The sequence below is a fragment of the Mycteria americana genome, chromosome 8 (genome assembly GCF_035582795.1).
Source record: "Mycteria americana isolate JAX WOST 10 ecotype Jacksonville Zoo and Gardens chromosome 8, USCA_MyAme_1.0, whole genome shotgun sequence".
Lineage (NCBI taxonomy): Eukaryota > Metazoa > Chordata > Aves > Ciconiiformes > Ciconiidae > Mycteria > Mycteria americana.
Genome location: NC_134372.1, coordinates 22,945,857 through 22,961,639, shown reverse-complemented (window position 1 = coordinate 22,961,639; position 15,783 = coordinate 22,945,857). Strand labels below are relative to the sequence as shown.

General features: G+C 59.7%; 2 protein-coding genes across 4 annotated transcripts in view; both read left to right on the top strand.

Moving 5' to 3' along the window:
* The first annotated feature begins 3,830 nt into the window (after positions 1 to 3,830).
* HBEGF (heparin binding EGF like growth factor) lies at positions 3,831 to 11,165 on the top strand. 2 transcript variants are annotated; one of them, XM_075510198.1, is made up of 6 exons: positions 3,831 to 3,972; positions 4,221 to 4,397; positions 6,941 to 7,115; positions 9,155 to 9,310; positions 9,418 to 9,510; positions 10,634 to 11,165. In XM_075510198.1, exons 1-5 carry the CDS (start codon positions 3,930 to 3,932, stop codon positions 9,488 to 9,490), a joined length of 624 nt encoding a protein of 207 aa, XP_075366313.1. In that variant the 5' UTR covers positions 3,831 to 3,929; the 3' UTR covers positions 9,491 to 9,510; positions 10,634 to 11,165. The 2 variants fall into 2 exon arrangements, with proteins under 2 accessions (XP_075366313.1, XP_075366312.1); XM_075510197.1 differs by having other exon boundaries at positions 6,938 to 7,115.
* Positions 11,166 to 15,296: 4,131 nt separating this feature from the next.
* The window catches only part of PFDN1 (prefoldin subunit 1), a 32,502-nt gene continuing 32,015 nt past the window's right edge, over positions 15,297 to 15,783 (top strand). The window contains exons 1-2 of one of the 2 annotated variants that reach the window (XM_075510220.1): positions 15,297 to 15,430; positions 15,604 to 15,749. In XM_075510220.1, coding sequence (XP_075366335.1) covers positions 15,398 to 15,430; positions 15,604 to 15,749 — 179 coding nt within the window. In that variant the 5' untranslated portion in view covers positions 15,297 to 15,397. Of the gene's footprint in view, positions 15,431 to 15,603; positions 15,771 to 15,783 lie in introns of both variants that reach the window. The other variant, XM_075510219.1, reaches the window with a different exon arrangement.

Below are 15,783 nucleotides of genomic sequence, written 5' to 3'. Positions count from 1 at the left end.
CAGCGTTGGTGCCTGCACCAGGATGCCTGTGCCCACTGCAGGAGGGGTGGCATGGCCCCGTGGCAGCTCTTCCTGGGAAAGGGGATATGGGGATGTGCACTGGGGAAGGATGTGTCACCTCTGAGGAAATCCAGAGTGGGGCAAGAGGGGGCTGCCAGTGGTGGGGCTCACGGCCAGGAGCACATCAGTCCTGTGGCCATCCCAGCGTGTGGAAGGCATCTGTGTGGGCTGCAGCAGGTGAGTGGATGTTGCAGCATGTGTAGGGAGGAAGGGTCCAGGCACAGCCACATCACCCTGCCAGGCACGGGGAGATGGCACGGCCAGCACGGTGCTGCTGGCGAAGAGCAGTGCCCCGTGCTTACTCTGCCTGTGGCGTGCCTGCTATCACCAGGCTTGGCTCTGTGCAAACAAACAGCCAGGTTGTGTGCAGTGCAAACACGGCAGCAGGCAACACAAACACCTGGCCAGCACAGGCAGGTTGTGCTGGAACCCACTGGCCCCAGGCAGGATTCAGCCCCAGGAGCAGCCCGGCACGGGGCCAGGCATCACCACAGCCGAAGTCACATTTCGGGGAAGTGTGGGTCGGTGTGCCAGTCCCTGGGGTGCTGGTACCTGCCTCGTGGCAGATGGGACAGGAGCGGAGGCTGAGGAGTTACTGGTGCTGGATCCGGCCCCAGGGGAGGCGGGGGGGCGCACCCCTCCCCATCAACCCCACTATCCTGAAGTACAACCAAACCTCCTCTGTGCCTGTCCCCTGCCCCATAGCTGACTCCCAAGCCCCACAACCAGCTTCATTCCAGCACCAGCAGATGCCCAGTGGGGCCGGCCTCATCCTGCCCCCCTTTAGCAGAGGCAGGAGGGGTGAAAGCAGCAGCCTGCAGCATGGCGGGGGTGAAGCCGTGCCAGGGCACCCTGGATGCCAAGGCATCCCCCGGCCGTGCAGCACTGGATTCAGCTTAGGCCACCCCTGGCTCCTTGGAGACCCCCAGCTCTTCCGGGAGAGGTGTGGGGTGGGGACAGGGTGGTGGCCGGGCGGGGGGAGCCCAGGGTGGGATCGGGGCTGGGGCTGGGGGCTGGGGTCAATGCCTGGATCCTGCTTTGCTAGGGTGTGATTCCCCCCCGAATGCCAGAGGGAGGCACCCTGCCCCGAGCAGGGGTGCTGCGACCTGGGGGGGCACACGGTGTGGGTGTTCACATGGCTTGGGGGTTTGCATGGTGTGGGGGGGTCACAGGGCATGGGGGGGATCACATGGTGTAGGGGGAGCACAGGATCTGGGGGCTTACACAGTATGATGGGGATCACATGGAGTGATGGGGGTTCACACACTGTGATGAGGATTCACATGGTATGGTGGGGGTCCATGGCGTGAGGGGGTCACATGGGGGAGGGTTGTGCAGCATGGTGGGGGTCCACGGCATTGGGGGCATCACAGGGAGGGGGTCACATTGCATTGCAAGTCACACAACTTGGGGGAGGTCGGATGGTATGGGGAGGGGTCACAGTGTGGTGGGGGTCAGATGGAGGGGTCACATGGCATTGAGGTCACGTGGCATGGAACCGAGGTCACACAGCATGGAGGGGTTCACATGGTGGGGTGCTCATGTGGTGTATGGGGGGATCGCATAGCACGGCAGGGGGGTCACACGGCATGGGGGGGCCTATCTGGCCAGCCGTTCTCTGGCTCTGCCGTGCCTGGACTCCCCCAGCTTCTGGCCTGCCACAGGTCCCCCCACTCCAGTCCCCCTCACCTGTGTAGAGGCCTGGGGACTTGGGGGTGGCCTTGGTGGGCCTGCCCTGCACCCCTGCCCTGCCCTGTGCCCCATCCTCCTGTCCCTAAAACGCCATTACAGTGCTCCCCACTGTCGGCCATTACAGTCGGCCACCCTCCTGGGGGACCGACACTGCCCACGGGGCTGGATCCTGGCACCCACCTCTCCCTTGGCCATTGCGCCCCAGCCGCGCTCCCCATGCCCCCCCAGCTGTGCTCCCTGTGCTTCCCAGGCTGTTTGCTCTGCGATACCAGCATGTGCCCGAGGCAGGTGCCACAGCGCAGGGGGGGGCTCTTGGCCAGGGTGGGGACCACAAGGAGACCCCCAGCAGCAGGACTCATGGATGAGGAGAGCCAGGGAGGCCCTGGGGCACCCAAACCTTCCTAGGGGTCCGCCTCCCCCTCCTGTGGGGACTGCCCCAGCATGGCCCCCAGCATGGCATGGTGCATGGCTGGCATCAGGGTGCAGGCAGGGAGGCTGTGGGTGGCTGCAGGAGGTGGGCAGGGGGTGGCTGCAGAGGCTGTGGGAGGCAGAGGCAAGGGAGGCTGTGGCAGGCAGAGGGGAACAGGCAGCAGAAGGCAGCGAGGCAGAGGCAGGGAGGCAGGCAGCAGGAGGCAGGCAGGAACAGTAGCCTGCAAACCCCCCCTTGCCCGCTGCCAGCCCTCTGCACAGCAACCTCCCTGGCAGCTAACATGAGCCAGTGCCTCCCTCTCCCAAGGTGCCATGTCAGCTGACAAACACTGCCCACACATGCCCGGCCACAGGGACTCAGTGGGGAACTGGCAGGGGGGAAAATCCCATCCCCACAAAGGGACCTACTGGGGAGCCATTGAGCGGGTCTCTCCAGGGATGCAGCCCCTCAGCCGGGCCACCACTGACCCGCCTCGTTCTGCTGCCAAAGTCTTTCAGGCTGTTGATGGCCGGAGGAGGCGGAAGGAAAAACATTCAGGAAACAATTGCAAAAGTCAAGTCTGAGCAAGAAGGAGGGCGTGAGCAGGGAGGTTGCCAAATCCAGTGGTATTCCTTGGAGGCGCCGACAACAATGGCAGGAATATTTGATCATGCCTTGCTGAACCTAAACCGGCAGTGAGGCTGGGGGCTTGGGACTTGAGGAACCAGCAAAGGGTCATGGATGACCCAAATGTGAGCTGGGACAAGACTCTGCGCTCGCCTGGCGCTGGCGTCAGCAGCATTTTCTGGGCCGTCACCTGGGCTGAGGATGAGGCCAAACACACCAAGCAGTCACCAGCATAGTGAAGAGGACTGAGAAGCACTGGCAGCCCCCAAACACAATGGCCATGGCCTGGGTCAGAGGAGACAAGGACAGTGGCCAACTAGGAGGGGATTGCGGAGAGCCTGACTGAACTGCTCAGGCTCTCTATCAGGGCACAAAGGTCACTTTGTGGACAAAAAGGGTCTCTGCCACCATCTCAGGCTGCCACCACCTGCCCTCTCCCATCACCAGTACAGGATGGCATGTGGCTGGAAGTCTGTCCCCGATCAGGGTGCCACCCCATCACCAAGGCCAGGAGGAGGTTTTAGCTCTGAACCATGAGGTACTTCCTCTTGCCTGATGCTCTTCTAGCGGGGTGCACTTGCTCCTCCCAAAACCTCCTTCGGCACCAGCCAGCGGACGCCCTGCAGCAGCGTGCCACATGCCACTGTGCACACCGTGAACCCCCTCTTCTTCCCCTGCCTGAGACCAGTCAATAAAGTTTCCAATCTGCTTTCCCTAAGCCATCTCCTCCCCTCCACAGCTTTACCGCAGCCCTAAAGGGATCATCAGCTCCCCTGGGCTCCCCACCACGCAGCCCAGGCCCACGGTGCTGGGTGCCCCAGCCTGGGGACCGGGGGTTGGTACCGGTGCTGCGGTGGCTGATGAGCCCCCCCATCCCCGGCAGCCCAGGAGCGAGGGGTTCCCCGCGCCCACGGTCCTCGGTTCCACCCTGCCCCGGCGGACTCCGGCCGGCAGGACCCCCCCGGCGGTGCCCGGGGAAGCCCTTCCCGGGGGCGGGACGGCCGGGAAGCCCCGCCCCGCCCCGCCCCGCCGCCCGCCGCCTTCTACCCGCCGCGGGGCCGCACTGCTGGAGAGTGGTTGCTGGTGCGGAGTGGAGCGGAGCGGGCTTCGGTAGTAGCTGGGAAGCGTGTGCCCGCGGGTCATGGACGGGCGGGTAGTGCTGATCCACGCGCTGCTGGCGGCAGGTACGGACACGCGTGGGGGAGTGGTCCTGGGCAACGCGGGTATGGCCCCAGTCCCGGGTGGAGGGCCCCAGGCACGGGCAACGCGACCCTGGTCCCGGGCATGGGTGGGGGCAGACGGAAAAATCGGCCCCTATCTCGGTCATGCGTGGGGGGTCCTGGTCACGGGCACGCGGCTCTGGTCACGGGCACGCGTGGGGGGTCCCGGGCAGGGTCAGCCCGCCCCGCTTGACCGTTCCCCCTCCCCGCAGTGTGCTCGGCGGCGGGCGGGCTGGGCCGGGACGATCTGCACAACGAGGTGCTGCACAAGGGCGGCGGCGGCGGGGCGCCGGTCCCGGCCACAGCCCCGGCCCCGCTGCTCGGCGGCAGCCAGGAGAAGGAGGGCGGTGGAGCGGCCTCGGGGGACGACCTCAGCGAGCTGCCGAGAGGTATGGGCGGGTGGAGCCGCCGCCGGGGTACTTGGGGCGGCTGGGGGTCCCGGGCAGGGATGGAGGGGGTCGGGGCGGTTGGTCCCGGGACGGGGGGCACGGGGCCAGTGCGGTCCGGCGGGGCGGGATGGGGGCGGTTGGGCCCGGTGAGGTGCGGAGGGGCCGGGCTGGGCTCAGCTCAGTCCCGCGGGTGCCCCGGCAGCAGCTCCTGCTCTGCTTGGGAGGGAACTGTGAGGGAGCCCCCAGTCCCCGGGTACGGAGCGCTCATGGCAGCAGCCCTGAGGGGGGTCAGCCCATGCGACTAGCACGGAACAACTGGGCTTTGGCAGCTCCTCACCTTGTGCCAGGGGCTGGCTATGTCCCTGAAGTCCGTGGCATGGGGGTCCCAAGGGGTTCCCAGGTCCCCAACTCCTTGGCCAGGTGGAAGGCAGAGCCCTTCTGGGGGGCATGGCAGTCCCTGCCCACAGGTGTGCAGCCTCAGCCAGTGGGTCCGTGCTGCCTTCCAGATGGTGGCCAAGGTGGCTGCCGGCAAGGGGATCGCTGTGACTCACCCGCTGCCTACACACGGCTGCTCCTCATACCTAGGCAGGGTTAGTCAGCTGGCAGTGCCTGCTACGGGGGTGTTGGGGACACTGTCACTCTGTTAGGCTCGCTGGGTATTCATGCTTGGCTCCTCTTGCCTGTTTTGGGACCAGAGAGTGTCCTGGGGACTCTCGTGGGGGTGGGATGGGGGCCCACCACAGGCTGAGGAGGGTGACCTGTACCTGCGCCTTGCACATGTGACATGCTGAGATCAGTAACCTGGCATCAGGAGGAGTGCACTCTGATCCATACACTTCATCCTTCCTTTTCTCCATGTTTTTCTTTGCTTTCTGGCTGTGCCATCAGACTGTGACAAAAAACCTGCAAAACTGGGCTGACCCCCTTGCATCCAAGGGAACACAGCCCCCAAGCAACAGTTACCCCTCCTGCTGGGAGGGAGATGCTCCAGCCTGCTCCTCTGTGCATCCCTCTGAGGAGGGATCCTGTCCTAGAGCAAGTGATCTGGCAGGTGTGGGCTGACCCTCATCTGCGGAACAGGCTGAGGGGATGGGGAATATTTAGTTACTGAGGCTGCAGCCTCTCAGAGCACTTTCTTAATGCTTTGAGCTGAGCTGTGGTCAGAAAAATCTGCCTTTTGTGTTGAAGGTACCTTCCTCTGTGCTGCAGCCCCCAGGGTGTCTCAGTAGGGGGAGAGCGGCAGCATCCCCCTGCCCACCTGGGCTGGACCAGTTTTCCTACCAGCAAGATCTTCCAAATCTTCTCTGGCTGTCCTAAGGGACAGAGCCCCGGGGAGGAGGGGTGGTGACAGTGGAGGTGGCTTGTGGGGGTCAGCAGCACTGTGTGTCCAGTGTGGCTGGGAGATAACCCACAGGGGAGGGGATGGCCTCTGCTGCCAGCCTGGGGCAGAGCCCCAGGCTTCACCAGGCTCTGGGGGTTTCTCCAAGCCACAGAGTTTCCTGGAGTATCAGTTTTCCCCAGGCGCAGTGTGAAGGATGTCAAAATTGCAAAATAACCTTGCTAGGTGTGCAACTGGTGTACTGCAGCACAAGAGGTGCTCGCTGGGGAGGAGGAGATGGGCTTGGTTATGTGAGGAAGTGGCTGAGAAGGAATTAGACAGGTTACAACTTGCCAGGTTAGATTCGGCTGCCCTCTCCTCCCTGAGCAGCACAGGGCTTAGTTCATACTTCCCCATGCTCACCAGAGTTATTAAGCGCTGTGGTTCGGGGGGAGCTGAAAAGTCCCTCTCAGAGCAGTGAGCGCTCTCCAGCACCTCAGCACCTTGCGAGATCAAGCTGGGGGCTGATTTTTTGGGCATCTGTACATCTTAAAACTATTCTAGTAACATTGCTGGTTTCTGTCAATGTCCAGGTGAGGAGCTCAGTGCTCTGGTTCCCACCAACCCAGCAGAGAGCTGGCTTTGCACCAAAAGCCACCGGTCTCTGTGCTGCAACTAAAACATACCTCTAATTCATGGGAATGCTGCCCTTGCCATCTCTTGGGCTCTGCAAAACCAAAAATTAGGCCAGGCTTGTTCTCTTAATCCTGCTCTGGGTGTGCAAGGCATCCTTGTACCCCCAGGAAGGAGAGTCCATCACAGCCATGAATAGGGTCTTACAAAAGACCATGCTCATCAGGGAAATAAAAGCCAGATAAAGGGGCAATTAGCAATTTTCTGTGTTCAGTGGAAACTGGTGCATAAAATAGCAACATTTGAGATGTATAAAGCTCTGTTCACTTGGCCCGATTCCTTTCTTTCCTTGAGAATTGTTCTTATGACTTGGAAAGGCCATGATATTTGTGAGAAGCTGAAAAAAAAAAAAATGGAACACACACCCCCCACCCCCCTCTCCTCAGAGGCTGATCGCTGCACAAAAGGCTGCAGGAGCGCCAGGGCTGAGCTGGCTGCAGCAGTCTGGGGTTTGCTGCTCTGCCTTCTCTTCAGCTGATGCATGGAGGTGATCTGACTGCTGTTTTCTCCTTCCCAAACTGTTTTCCAGTAGCTCTCCTGTCAAAGCCTCAAGGCCTGGTTACTCCCAAGAAAAAAGGGAATGGGAATAAAAGAAGAAAAGGCAAAGGCCTGGGGAAGAAGAGAGACCCGTGTCTGCGGAAGTACAAGGATTTCTGTATTCATGGCGAATGCAAATACATCCGAGAGCTGAGAGCTCCCTCCTGCATGTGAGTTGCTGGTGTGTGCCTGTGCTGGGGGAGCCTTAGTCATGGTTCCTTCAATTCTCCGAGCTGGGCAGAGGAAGAGCAGAGCAGATATTTTTAGTGCATGTTCCCTGTCCATGCAGGGACGGCTCTGGCTTGGCTTCTTCCTTGTGCTTCTTGAGCAATGTCCATCCCCCACCAAAATCCATCATGGACTTAGACCCAGCATTGCCTGCCAGCGTGGTAAGCTCCGGCTGAGCTGCTGCACAGAGACCTGTAGCGGTGGGGTTCGGAGGGCAGTGAGCAGGGGCTGGGGTCTCACAGCCAAGGTCTTCTGCAGATCTGGTTTGTGAGACCGCATCCTGACTCTGTAACCCTGCGTCCCCCTGTCCCTCGCTACTGCCAGCCTTGGCTGAGAACTTAGGGCTCTGCAGCTGTCAGGAAGTACTGGTGCAAGCAGGAGGAACATCTCTGCCATGGCACCCACAAGGCAGATTGGAAGTAGCACCTTTGGGGACAGTCTGCCAAAGCCATGCCCAAGCTGTCCCTTGGCCCTGATGAAGGACAGGGCTGTGTACCCTCTCCCCCCCCCCCCCCCTCCCCCCCCCCGGCATGCAGGTAGAGAGCAGGGACTAGACAAGGCAAGTGGAGGAGAAAGCTTTTGCCTGCTGCTGGGCATCTGGATCCAGCACTGCTACTGCAGGAAATACCCAGGGGTGCACACTTGATCCCTGCTGACGTGGGCAGGGGTTGAGCTGGCAGATATATAAGAGGCTTTGTTCTTTGCTATCAATCCTCTGAGCCACCCAGCCCTGGACCCGGAGCCTGTGGAAGATAATAGCTCTCTGGCTTATGGTGCCCACAAGATCTCATGCCCTGCAATCCACAGGGATCAGGCTCTGCATAGCTCCTTGAACCGCTTAGTTTCTCTCTGCCTGGAAGCACTCAGGAAGTTGGGCCCTTGCACAGGGGGCTCGGGACTGCCAGCAAGAGGAGATCTCTGCTGGCTCAGCTTGGACTGGTAACCCAGTGTGATGTGGGGTGCAGCACCCCCTGCCTGGGACTGGGACAGCCAGGCATCCCCTGCTCAGCCTCCTGCCCTTCCCAGATCCCTTGGACTGGGGGAGGACCTGGGACATGGGCAAGCAGGAGGGGCCTAGGGCCTGGCTGGGGCTCTCCAGCCTGGTGGCCTGTCCCTGGGTGACATCTCACCAGAGTCATCATGGTTTTTAGGAACAGTGGCCAACTGCCCCAGTCTCCTCCAATAATGAGGCCTCATGTTGGCTGGTGTCACTCAGTTGTGGCTGCTCTTGGTGTCTGGCTGCTTGTGTTGCAGGATCTCCTGGACTGTTGCTTACTTGGGCTGGTCCCTGGGGTGTGGGGGGGTGCTGTACCTTGTGTCCAGCCTTGCTGCTGTGGCTGGGAGGTGATGCTGGTGCATGGTGGTGTTGCAAGTCAGAGGGCTGGGCTGACACCCTGTCTTGAAGATAAGCTTGAGGGTCAGTGGCACTGGATATATACAGATATATATATCTGGTCGCATCAGTGCGCTTTGACTCACAGGGAGGGTTGGCAGCCTTGCAGCTCTGTTGGGGAGTGTTATTTCTGTTACATGAGTAACCTCCTGAGCCTGCAGGGAAGTGGCACCTCTCTGGCTGGCAGGGTGTGCAGGGACATCCTGCTCTGAGGGAAGGGCTGAGCTCTGGTCCAGCTGCCTCTCTGCTCCCTTGTGTGGGACTTCCCACTTCCAGAGATGGTTTGGGCAGCCTGGCTCTGCCTGGGGATGATTGGGAAGAGCACAGACCCTGGTGCCTTCTAGTGGAGGGAGCTCAACCTTTCTAGGAGTCTTCACTTGGTACTTGGGGCAGGAGAAATTTAATTTACTGGTACCAGGGAGGTGATGGTGACATGAGACCTCCCAGCTCAGGGGAAGGGGACCAAGCGGATGGGCAGCGTGCTGGCTAAGGCTGAGCAAAGAGGCAGCTCCTTTCCATGGGGCTGTGAGGGACCCAATGACCTTCTGTGCTTGGTCACCACCAACCTTTAAGACTTTTCTTGCCCAGATGCCTGCCAGGATATCATGGAGAGAGATGCCACGGCCTCTTACTGCCTGTGGAGCACCCCCCCAGCGCATACGACCATACCACGGCACTGGCTGTCGTTGCTGTCGTCTTGTCCTCCCTGTGTCTCATCATCATTGCAGCCCTGCTGATGCTCAGGTGAGTGGGCCAGAGCTGTTGGATCTGTGTCCCTGGGAAGACCATGTGTGGGGGAGGGTGGCAGGGACTTCTCCATGCTCTGAGCATCTCTTTGCTTGGCCTCACAGGTGTCACAAGAGGGGTGTCTATGATGTAGAAAATGAAGAGAAAATCAAGCTGGGCATCACTGTGAATCACTGAGGATGCCGGGTGCTGGCGAGGTGAGCCCCTGGCTGGGCATGGGGCAGTGGTGGGGCTGGTGGGCATCTGCTTGCTCATGCTGGCTGGGACTGCTAATGGGGATCCCATGCCAGAGCCAGGCAGGAGCTGAAGGCAGTTTGAGCCTGGAGAAGCAGCTTGCTGGATTTGGCCCGAGGCCCTGGGCTGCCCCGGGGGGCTCCAGCCCTCTTTCCTCCCCTTCCTGCTCAAGCCCTTGTCCCCTGGTGCCCCTGGCCACCACTACCTCCTCCTTTCTAACCTTAAGTCCCTCCTTTGCCCTCTCGCTGCATGCTTTGGGGATCTTTGGCAGTGGGGAAGCTGCTTCTGTGTTTTTTTTTTTTTTTCCCACTGGTTCTGCTCCCTCTCTGACCCTCTGAGTCACTTCCCCTCCTTAGACATTGCCTCTATATTTTTTATATATATATATATATAACCCCTTCCTTTTCACTCCCACTCTGCCTATTACTTGCACCAATGTAATGCCTTGCAGCTGGGCACAGGGTGATCTTGCTGCCAGCCCCATGTGATGTTACTCTGGCTAGGTGGTGGGGTGTGCTCTGCCCCAGGGGTTGCCACGTGGCTGTGTCCGGGTGCTGGAAAGCTTGCAGACTTCCTCTGGTCTGGTCCAAACCCTGATGTTAGATGTGCCCATATGTATTACAGCTACTTCCCTTTTTAAAAAAAGGAAAATCTTTGTTCTTTGTGAGGATGAAGTAATGCCTTCAAAGAATCTCTGTGATGTTGGTAATAGCGTTGGGGGTGGGATTTTTAGCTGTTTATAGGAGTTGAATTTTGGGGAAGGGGGTGCAGCATAACGTTTTAATCCCTGTCCCCTCTGCGCTGGGGATTATTGAGGTGGATGTGCCCGGGGGAAAAGTGCTGTGGTCCCTGGAAGGGAAGCATGGTGGACATGGGGTGGGTTGCTCCTCCACATCCTGGTTCCCATCCTCCCAGGTCCAGCCTCACAAGGCAGCAAGTGGCTACTGCTGCTGGGGCTTCAGTGGCCGTGAGGGCTCTCCTGCCAGGCTGGGTGGGATGGGCACCTCAGCCTCGCCATGCAGAAACTGCTCTGTGGATAGAGCGGCCCAGGGCCGTGTTGTGAGCTCTCCTGCTGCTGTCTTGCAGGGGTCGGCACTAATGCACTTCTACCTCCTGGAAGAGGCGAGAGCTGTGGAGCCAGCGCCAACCCTGGGAGCCCGCAGTGTGGCAGGAGCTCACTGGAGCAGCAGGACAGCACCTGCTTTGGGGCTGGTCAGGCAGCAGCGTCACTACAGGGAGCTTCGTGGCCATCTCTGGGATGGAGGGGGCTTGGGAGAGGTGCTTGCCGGCCGGGTGGCTCCATGGAGGCAGGAGGGGCTGGCGAGCCAGCAGCAGAGGGGCTCTCCAGCAGCTCTCCGTCCACTGCGGTGCGTGCTGAGGAACAAACTGTGAAAGGCGAGGAGACCAGGCTCGGGGCTTTCTTAGGCGCAGGAGGGGTGGGAGTGTAACAGCTGTTTAACAAGAAATTTTTCATTTTAAATTATATATTTATTTTAGAGAAACTGTACATAGTATTTATATTTATCGTAGGTCTGGCCCTGCATCCTTCATGTAGGTCAAGATGACAGGGTCAGACCTCCCTTATTTTTTAAGTGCAATGTAATATTCTAATAAATAACACTTTGTTAGAAACACTTGGGTTGTTAATTTAATGATGGAGGTGGAAAGGAGTCAGACCTCTGAAGACTGCATGTAGCAACATGCCCTTGCTAGTGGGGTATTGCAAACAGTGGCAGAGATCCTGAATGCATGGCAGGGGTTGCTGGATGGGCTTGTGCCATCCTTGGGGTGCAGCAGAGCAGTGTGGTGCAAGGGGCTGGTGGCAGGATCTGTCCTCCAGGAGCCTGTAGCCAGGCCAAGCCCCATCTGTGTTTCTTTGGAGATTTGTATCTTTGCCAGCTGATGCCCTGGGAGGGATATGATGTTTGGGTGTCTGCTCATCAAGCAAAGCTGCCTCTGATATGAGTGAAGCCACTCTGGCCACTGATTGATCAAAATGGGACTGATTCCTTGTTCTAAGCCAGCATTTGGCTAAAAAATCAAGAGGTGGACTCACACCTCCCTTGCAGGGAATCCCAGCAGTTCCTGGGGTGGCTGCAGGCTCTTGGGGCTGGGCTCATTCCAGCAAGCATCACTTCAGATGGTGGTTCAGGACTGATTCCTGACTTTGCAGTAAAAATAACCCCCAAACCACTTCTTTCCTCTTCCCTGATCTTTCCCAGGGGTAGCTAAGGTCAGGGTGAGATGCTGGCTCTAGTAGAGAGCCTTGAAGCAGAGAGAAAGGGCTTCCCCCCCTACAGGAAATGTGCTTTCCTCCATCCCCTTTCCCTTCAGCAGATGTCAAACTTCAGTTTTCAAAGGGGAGTGCTAAGCTACTGCTTTCCACTCCTGCTCCTACAATGTGCACTAAAGCCGGCCAGTGAGTAGTCTGCAGAGCTTTTTGACCCAATTTAGCCAAAATTTAGCTCTGGTAAAGTATGAAATAAGCTTTATGCTCAATGGGGGAGGGGTTGCTTAGGAAGTGAGTGTGTAGGTTGATCCATCTTGTGCAGCTGGTAAGTTTTGCAGTAGCAAAACCTGGGGTGTGAGAAGGGGGAATGCAGCAATACTTTGGTTTTCCAGTGCTTCCCAAGATAGGGAAGGGCTAAAGTACATGGCTAAGGTAGATGGGAAGCAGGTGGGTGACAACGGGCACCCTTGTGTGTTATCACCTGGAGAGTAAAAGCCCCAGCAGCAGCAGTGGCCTGAGTCCCAGAGCCAGGGAAACAAGTTGCTGGCTCTGCTTTGTGCAAACCTGTGGGAGCGGTTTAATGCTGTGGAAGTGCCAGTTTAATCACAGACTCCAAACTTTGGCCTTTGTCACTGTCTATTAAGCAAATAATGCCTCCAGCTGCTGTGCAGGAGGCCCTTCTGCTCAGGGTCACCTGGCTGCATCCCTGCCTTGCTGTGCTGCTCCCTGCTCCAGCCCTGCTGTCTTTCTGCCTTTCATGGTGGACAGCTCTGCATGCCCGGGGCTCCACACCACCCTGGTGGGCACTGGGAATAGGTGTCCAGAAGGCTTTTCTGCAGACAGCTGGAACTTCTGCCCAGAGCCCAGTTGCCCTCTGCTCTCCTCCTGCCTTGCAAGGATGTGTTCTGGTCCACTTTGCTCCTCCACAGGCCAGCAGTGCAGGCAGGGCTGCCCACAGGTGGTAATTTAACAGGCCAAGAGATGGGAAACCTATTTTTGAGATATAGGGAGTGGGAAGCTGGCTGGATCTGCGGGCTGGCTCCCTCTGCCCCACTGGGCTGGGAAAAGCTGACAGTCCTATGGATGCTATCTTCCCAGCTATGGCAGGGGTGAAGCCCCTGGGGCAGCTCCCTGGTCCAGCTGCGCTTGTAGCCATGAAATAGGAGGTGCCCCAGAGCCTGGCTGGGGCATGCAGGGCTCTGCCCTGCCCAGGATGCCTGCATACTGTGGGTGAAGGCCGGGCTGCTCGCCTCACTGTGCCTGCAGGAATGGCGTGCCAGGAAAGCAGTTTCCACCACTCCGCTGTCCCCCCTGGACAGGAGGGGGGCACCACGGCAGCTAGCCAAGCTGAGGACTGGCAGGGGTTCTGGTGAAGGCAGGCGGTGGCCTCCAGCAGCCCCAGCTCAGCAGGCTGGCCTTTCCCCTCACTCCGGGCACGGTCCCAGGAGCACAAACGCGTCACCAGCTGCAGCATTTCCTGACTGCCATGGCATCAAGCCCACTTGCTGCCTCTGACACTGACTTTATACTGTGATCTCTGGCATCTCCCTTCATATCCCTTTGACGTCTGTGCTTGGCTCGTCTACGGGTGACAAAACGTGTGCCTAGCCACTAAACACCATAATTCGGTGTGTCCCCCAGCCCCCTCCCTGGGCTCATGTGGTCCTGCTGTGGGCAAGAGACCACGCGCCTGGAGGAGAGCGTTGTGGATTCTTCTCAGTCTCCTCTCTGGAGCAAGGGTCAAAGCTAGGAGACCTCCAAAATCCCAGATGTGGATTTAATAAAAACTTACAATATATTGCATTAGTCAATAACCAATTCTCCCCTGCCTCCTTCAGCACTTTGGCAGCTGTGCTTCAGCACCTGTGGCTATCACAGTGCACCAGGGTTTGGATGGAGGGGGCAGCAGTGCACTGGAGCAGAGACAGGGCAGCGAAAGAGACACCCCAGAAGTGGCTGAACCACCTCCGCTGCCTCCCTTTGGAAGCAGGGGGCTGCAGCCCTGTGCACGGCTCTATTCAGCTGATTTTCCTTCTGACTAGGGCTGTTGGCTTTGCCCAACTCCTCACCCAGCTGCTAAGCCCCGAGCCTGGGACGGACTTTGACAACGTGAGGCATCTCCCATGGGTTTGTTGCCACTGCAGAGAGGGTGACACAAATTCCCCAGGGGCCTGCAGAGTTGGAGGCACAGTGGAATGCCTCACACCGGTGTGCAGCTGCCCTCACAGGCAGGGGATGCAGGCATTGGGGACTGTCCCCCAGCTCCAGCTCTGCACTGGGTGAGTAGCAATGCTGGGGGGCCAGTGGGTGGGTAGCTGTGGCAGCTGGCAGGAGCTGGGGAAGGCACTGAAAAGGGCCGCCACACTCTGGGAGCAGGCAGCAACAAGAGCTGAGTCCCTGAAGGTCAGATCCTGCACTCTGCTTTTTAATAGGGGTGTTGCAGCAGGTTCCCCCCGCCTGCCTCTGGCTGTAGAGTGGCACGCTGGCCACTTCAGTTTTTGCTGCCTTTGCCCAAAACGCATCTGATGGCCTCATCATGATCTCACCCCTTACGTGAACCCATCTGGGCAACCTCCAAGTAAAGCTCCGGGGCTGGAGGGAGTGAAGCAGCAGGCAGGCTGCTTCGTGAGCAGAGGCAGGCTCCAGGGTGCTGGGGGCAGCAGGCAGCCAAAAGCTGTTGCTGCAGGAGATGCAGCACTGCCACCTCCTCCATGGGGAGCCCAACTGTCCCTAGGCCTCTCACTGCCTCACTCAGTACCTCTGCCCGGCAAGCACGGCACAATTTCAGCCTCCCCTCGGCGTTCCACTGGATACAAGATGTCCAGCACCCCCAGCACCTCCGTGGGTCTGGAGAATGAGGCTGCATTTGGCCGCTGGGTGTTATTAATGAAGCATCGCTCTGTCTCTGTTTTTAGCACCCATTACTGCTTTTTGGACTGTCCCCAGTTGTTCCCCCTTTGGGGACTCTGGGACCCTCTCCTGGCGCCGGCGGGGGGCCCCTGTGTCAGTGCTGGCAGGTGGCAGGGAGGTGGCAGGGGTGGCTGCCGGGCTCCCAAGCCCTGGCACAGCTCCATCAGCTTGGCCAGGGGCAGCTGGGCTGCGGCAGCCATCGGGAGGAGCAGGGAGCAGAGCGGGGCAAGCGCGCCCCCTCCACAGCTAGGTACCGCCGGGCTTGGAGGGCTTCGGGGGCACCTCTGGGCTGCGCAAGCGACTAAGCTGCCCCCAGGCCCACACGGCACGGCCAGGCCCGCTGGGCTCTCCCCTGGCTTCGCCCTCGGCGCGTCCCCCTCACAGGGGCTACGTCTCGCCCCCCAGCGCGGCCCCCGCCTCCCGCTGAGGTGGCCGGGCCAGGGACACCCTCGCAGGACCGGCCCGACGGGGAGGCCACGTCCCTCACATCCCAACTAGGTGTCCCCGCCTCCATGAGGGGACCCCACAGCCCAGCCTGCCGCTCCCATCCTGGTAAGGAGACCCATGACACGCCCCCACCCCCGTGAAGACCTCCGCAGCCCACGGCACGTCCCACCCCGCTGTGATGACCTCGCGCCCCTCCCCTGCGCATGCGCAGCAGGAAGCGGTACCGGCAGTCCCCCACCGCGCAGGCGTGTTGAGGAGAGAAGATGGCAGCGCCCGTGGACTTGGAGCTGAAGAAGGTACGAGCACCTTTGTGACGGGCAGCGTGTCCTCCCCATGTCTTAGGCGGTGCCTGCCTGGTCCTCTCCTCCCCTGCAGCCGGTTCGGTCCCCGCCGCCCGGCCTCAGCAGCGCGGGGCCGGCGGGCTGCGGCCTGTCAAGGCTGCCCTTCATTGCCCCTCTCCCCCCCCTAGGCCTTCACCGAGCTGCAGGCCAAGGTGATGGACACACAGCAGAAGGTGAAGCTGGCCGACATCCAGATCGAGCAGCTGAGCAAGACGAAGAAGCACGCCCACCTCACCGACACGGAGGTCATGATGCTGGTGGACGAAACCCGCATGTACGAGGGTGTGGGGAGGATGTGAGTACCTGCC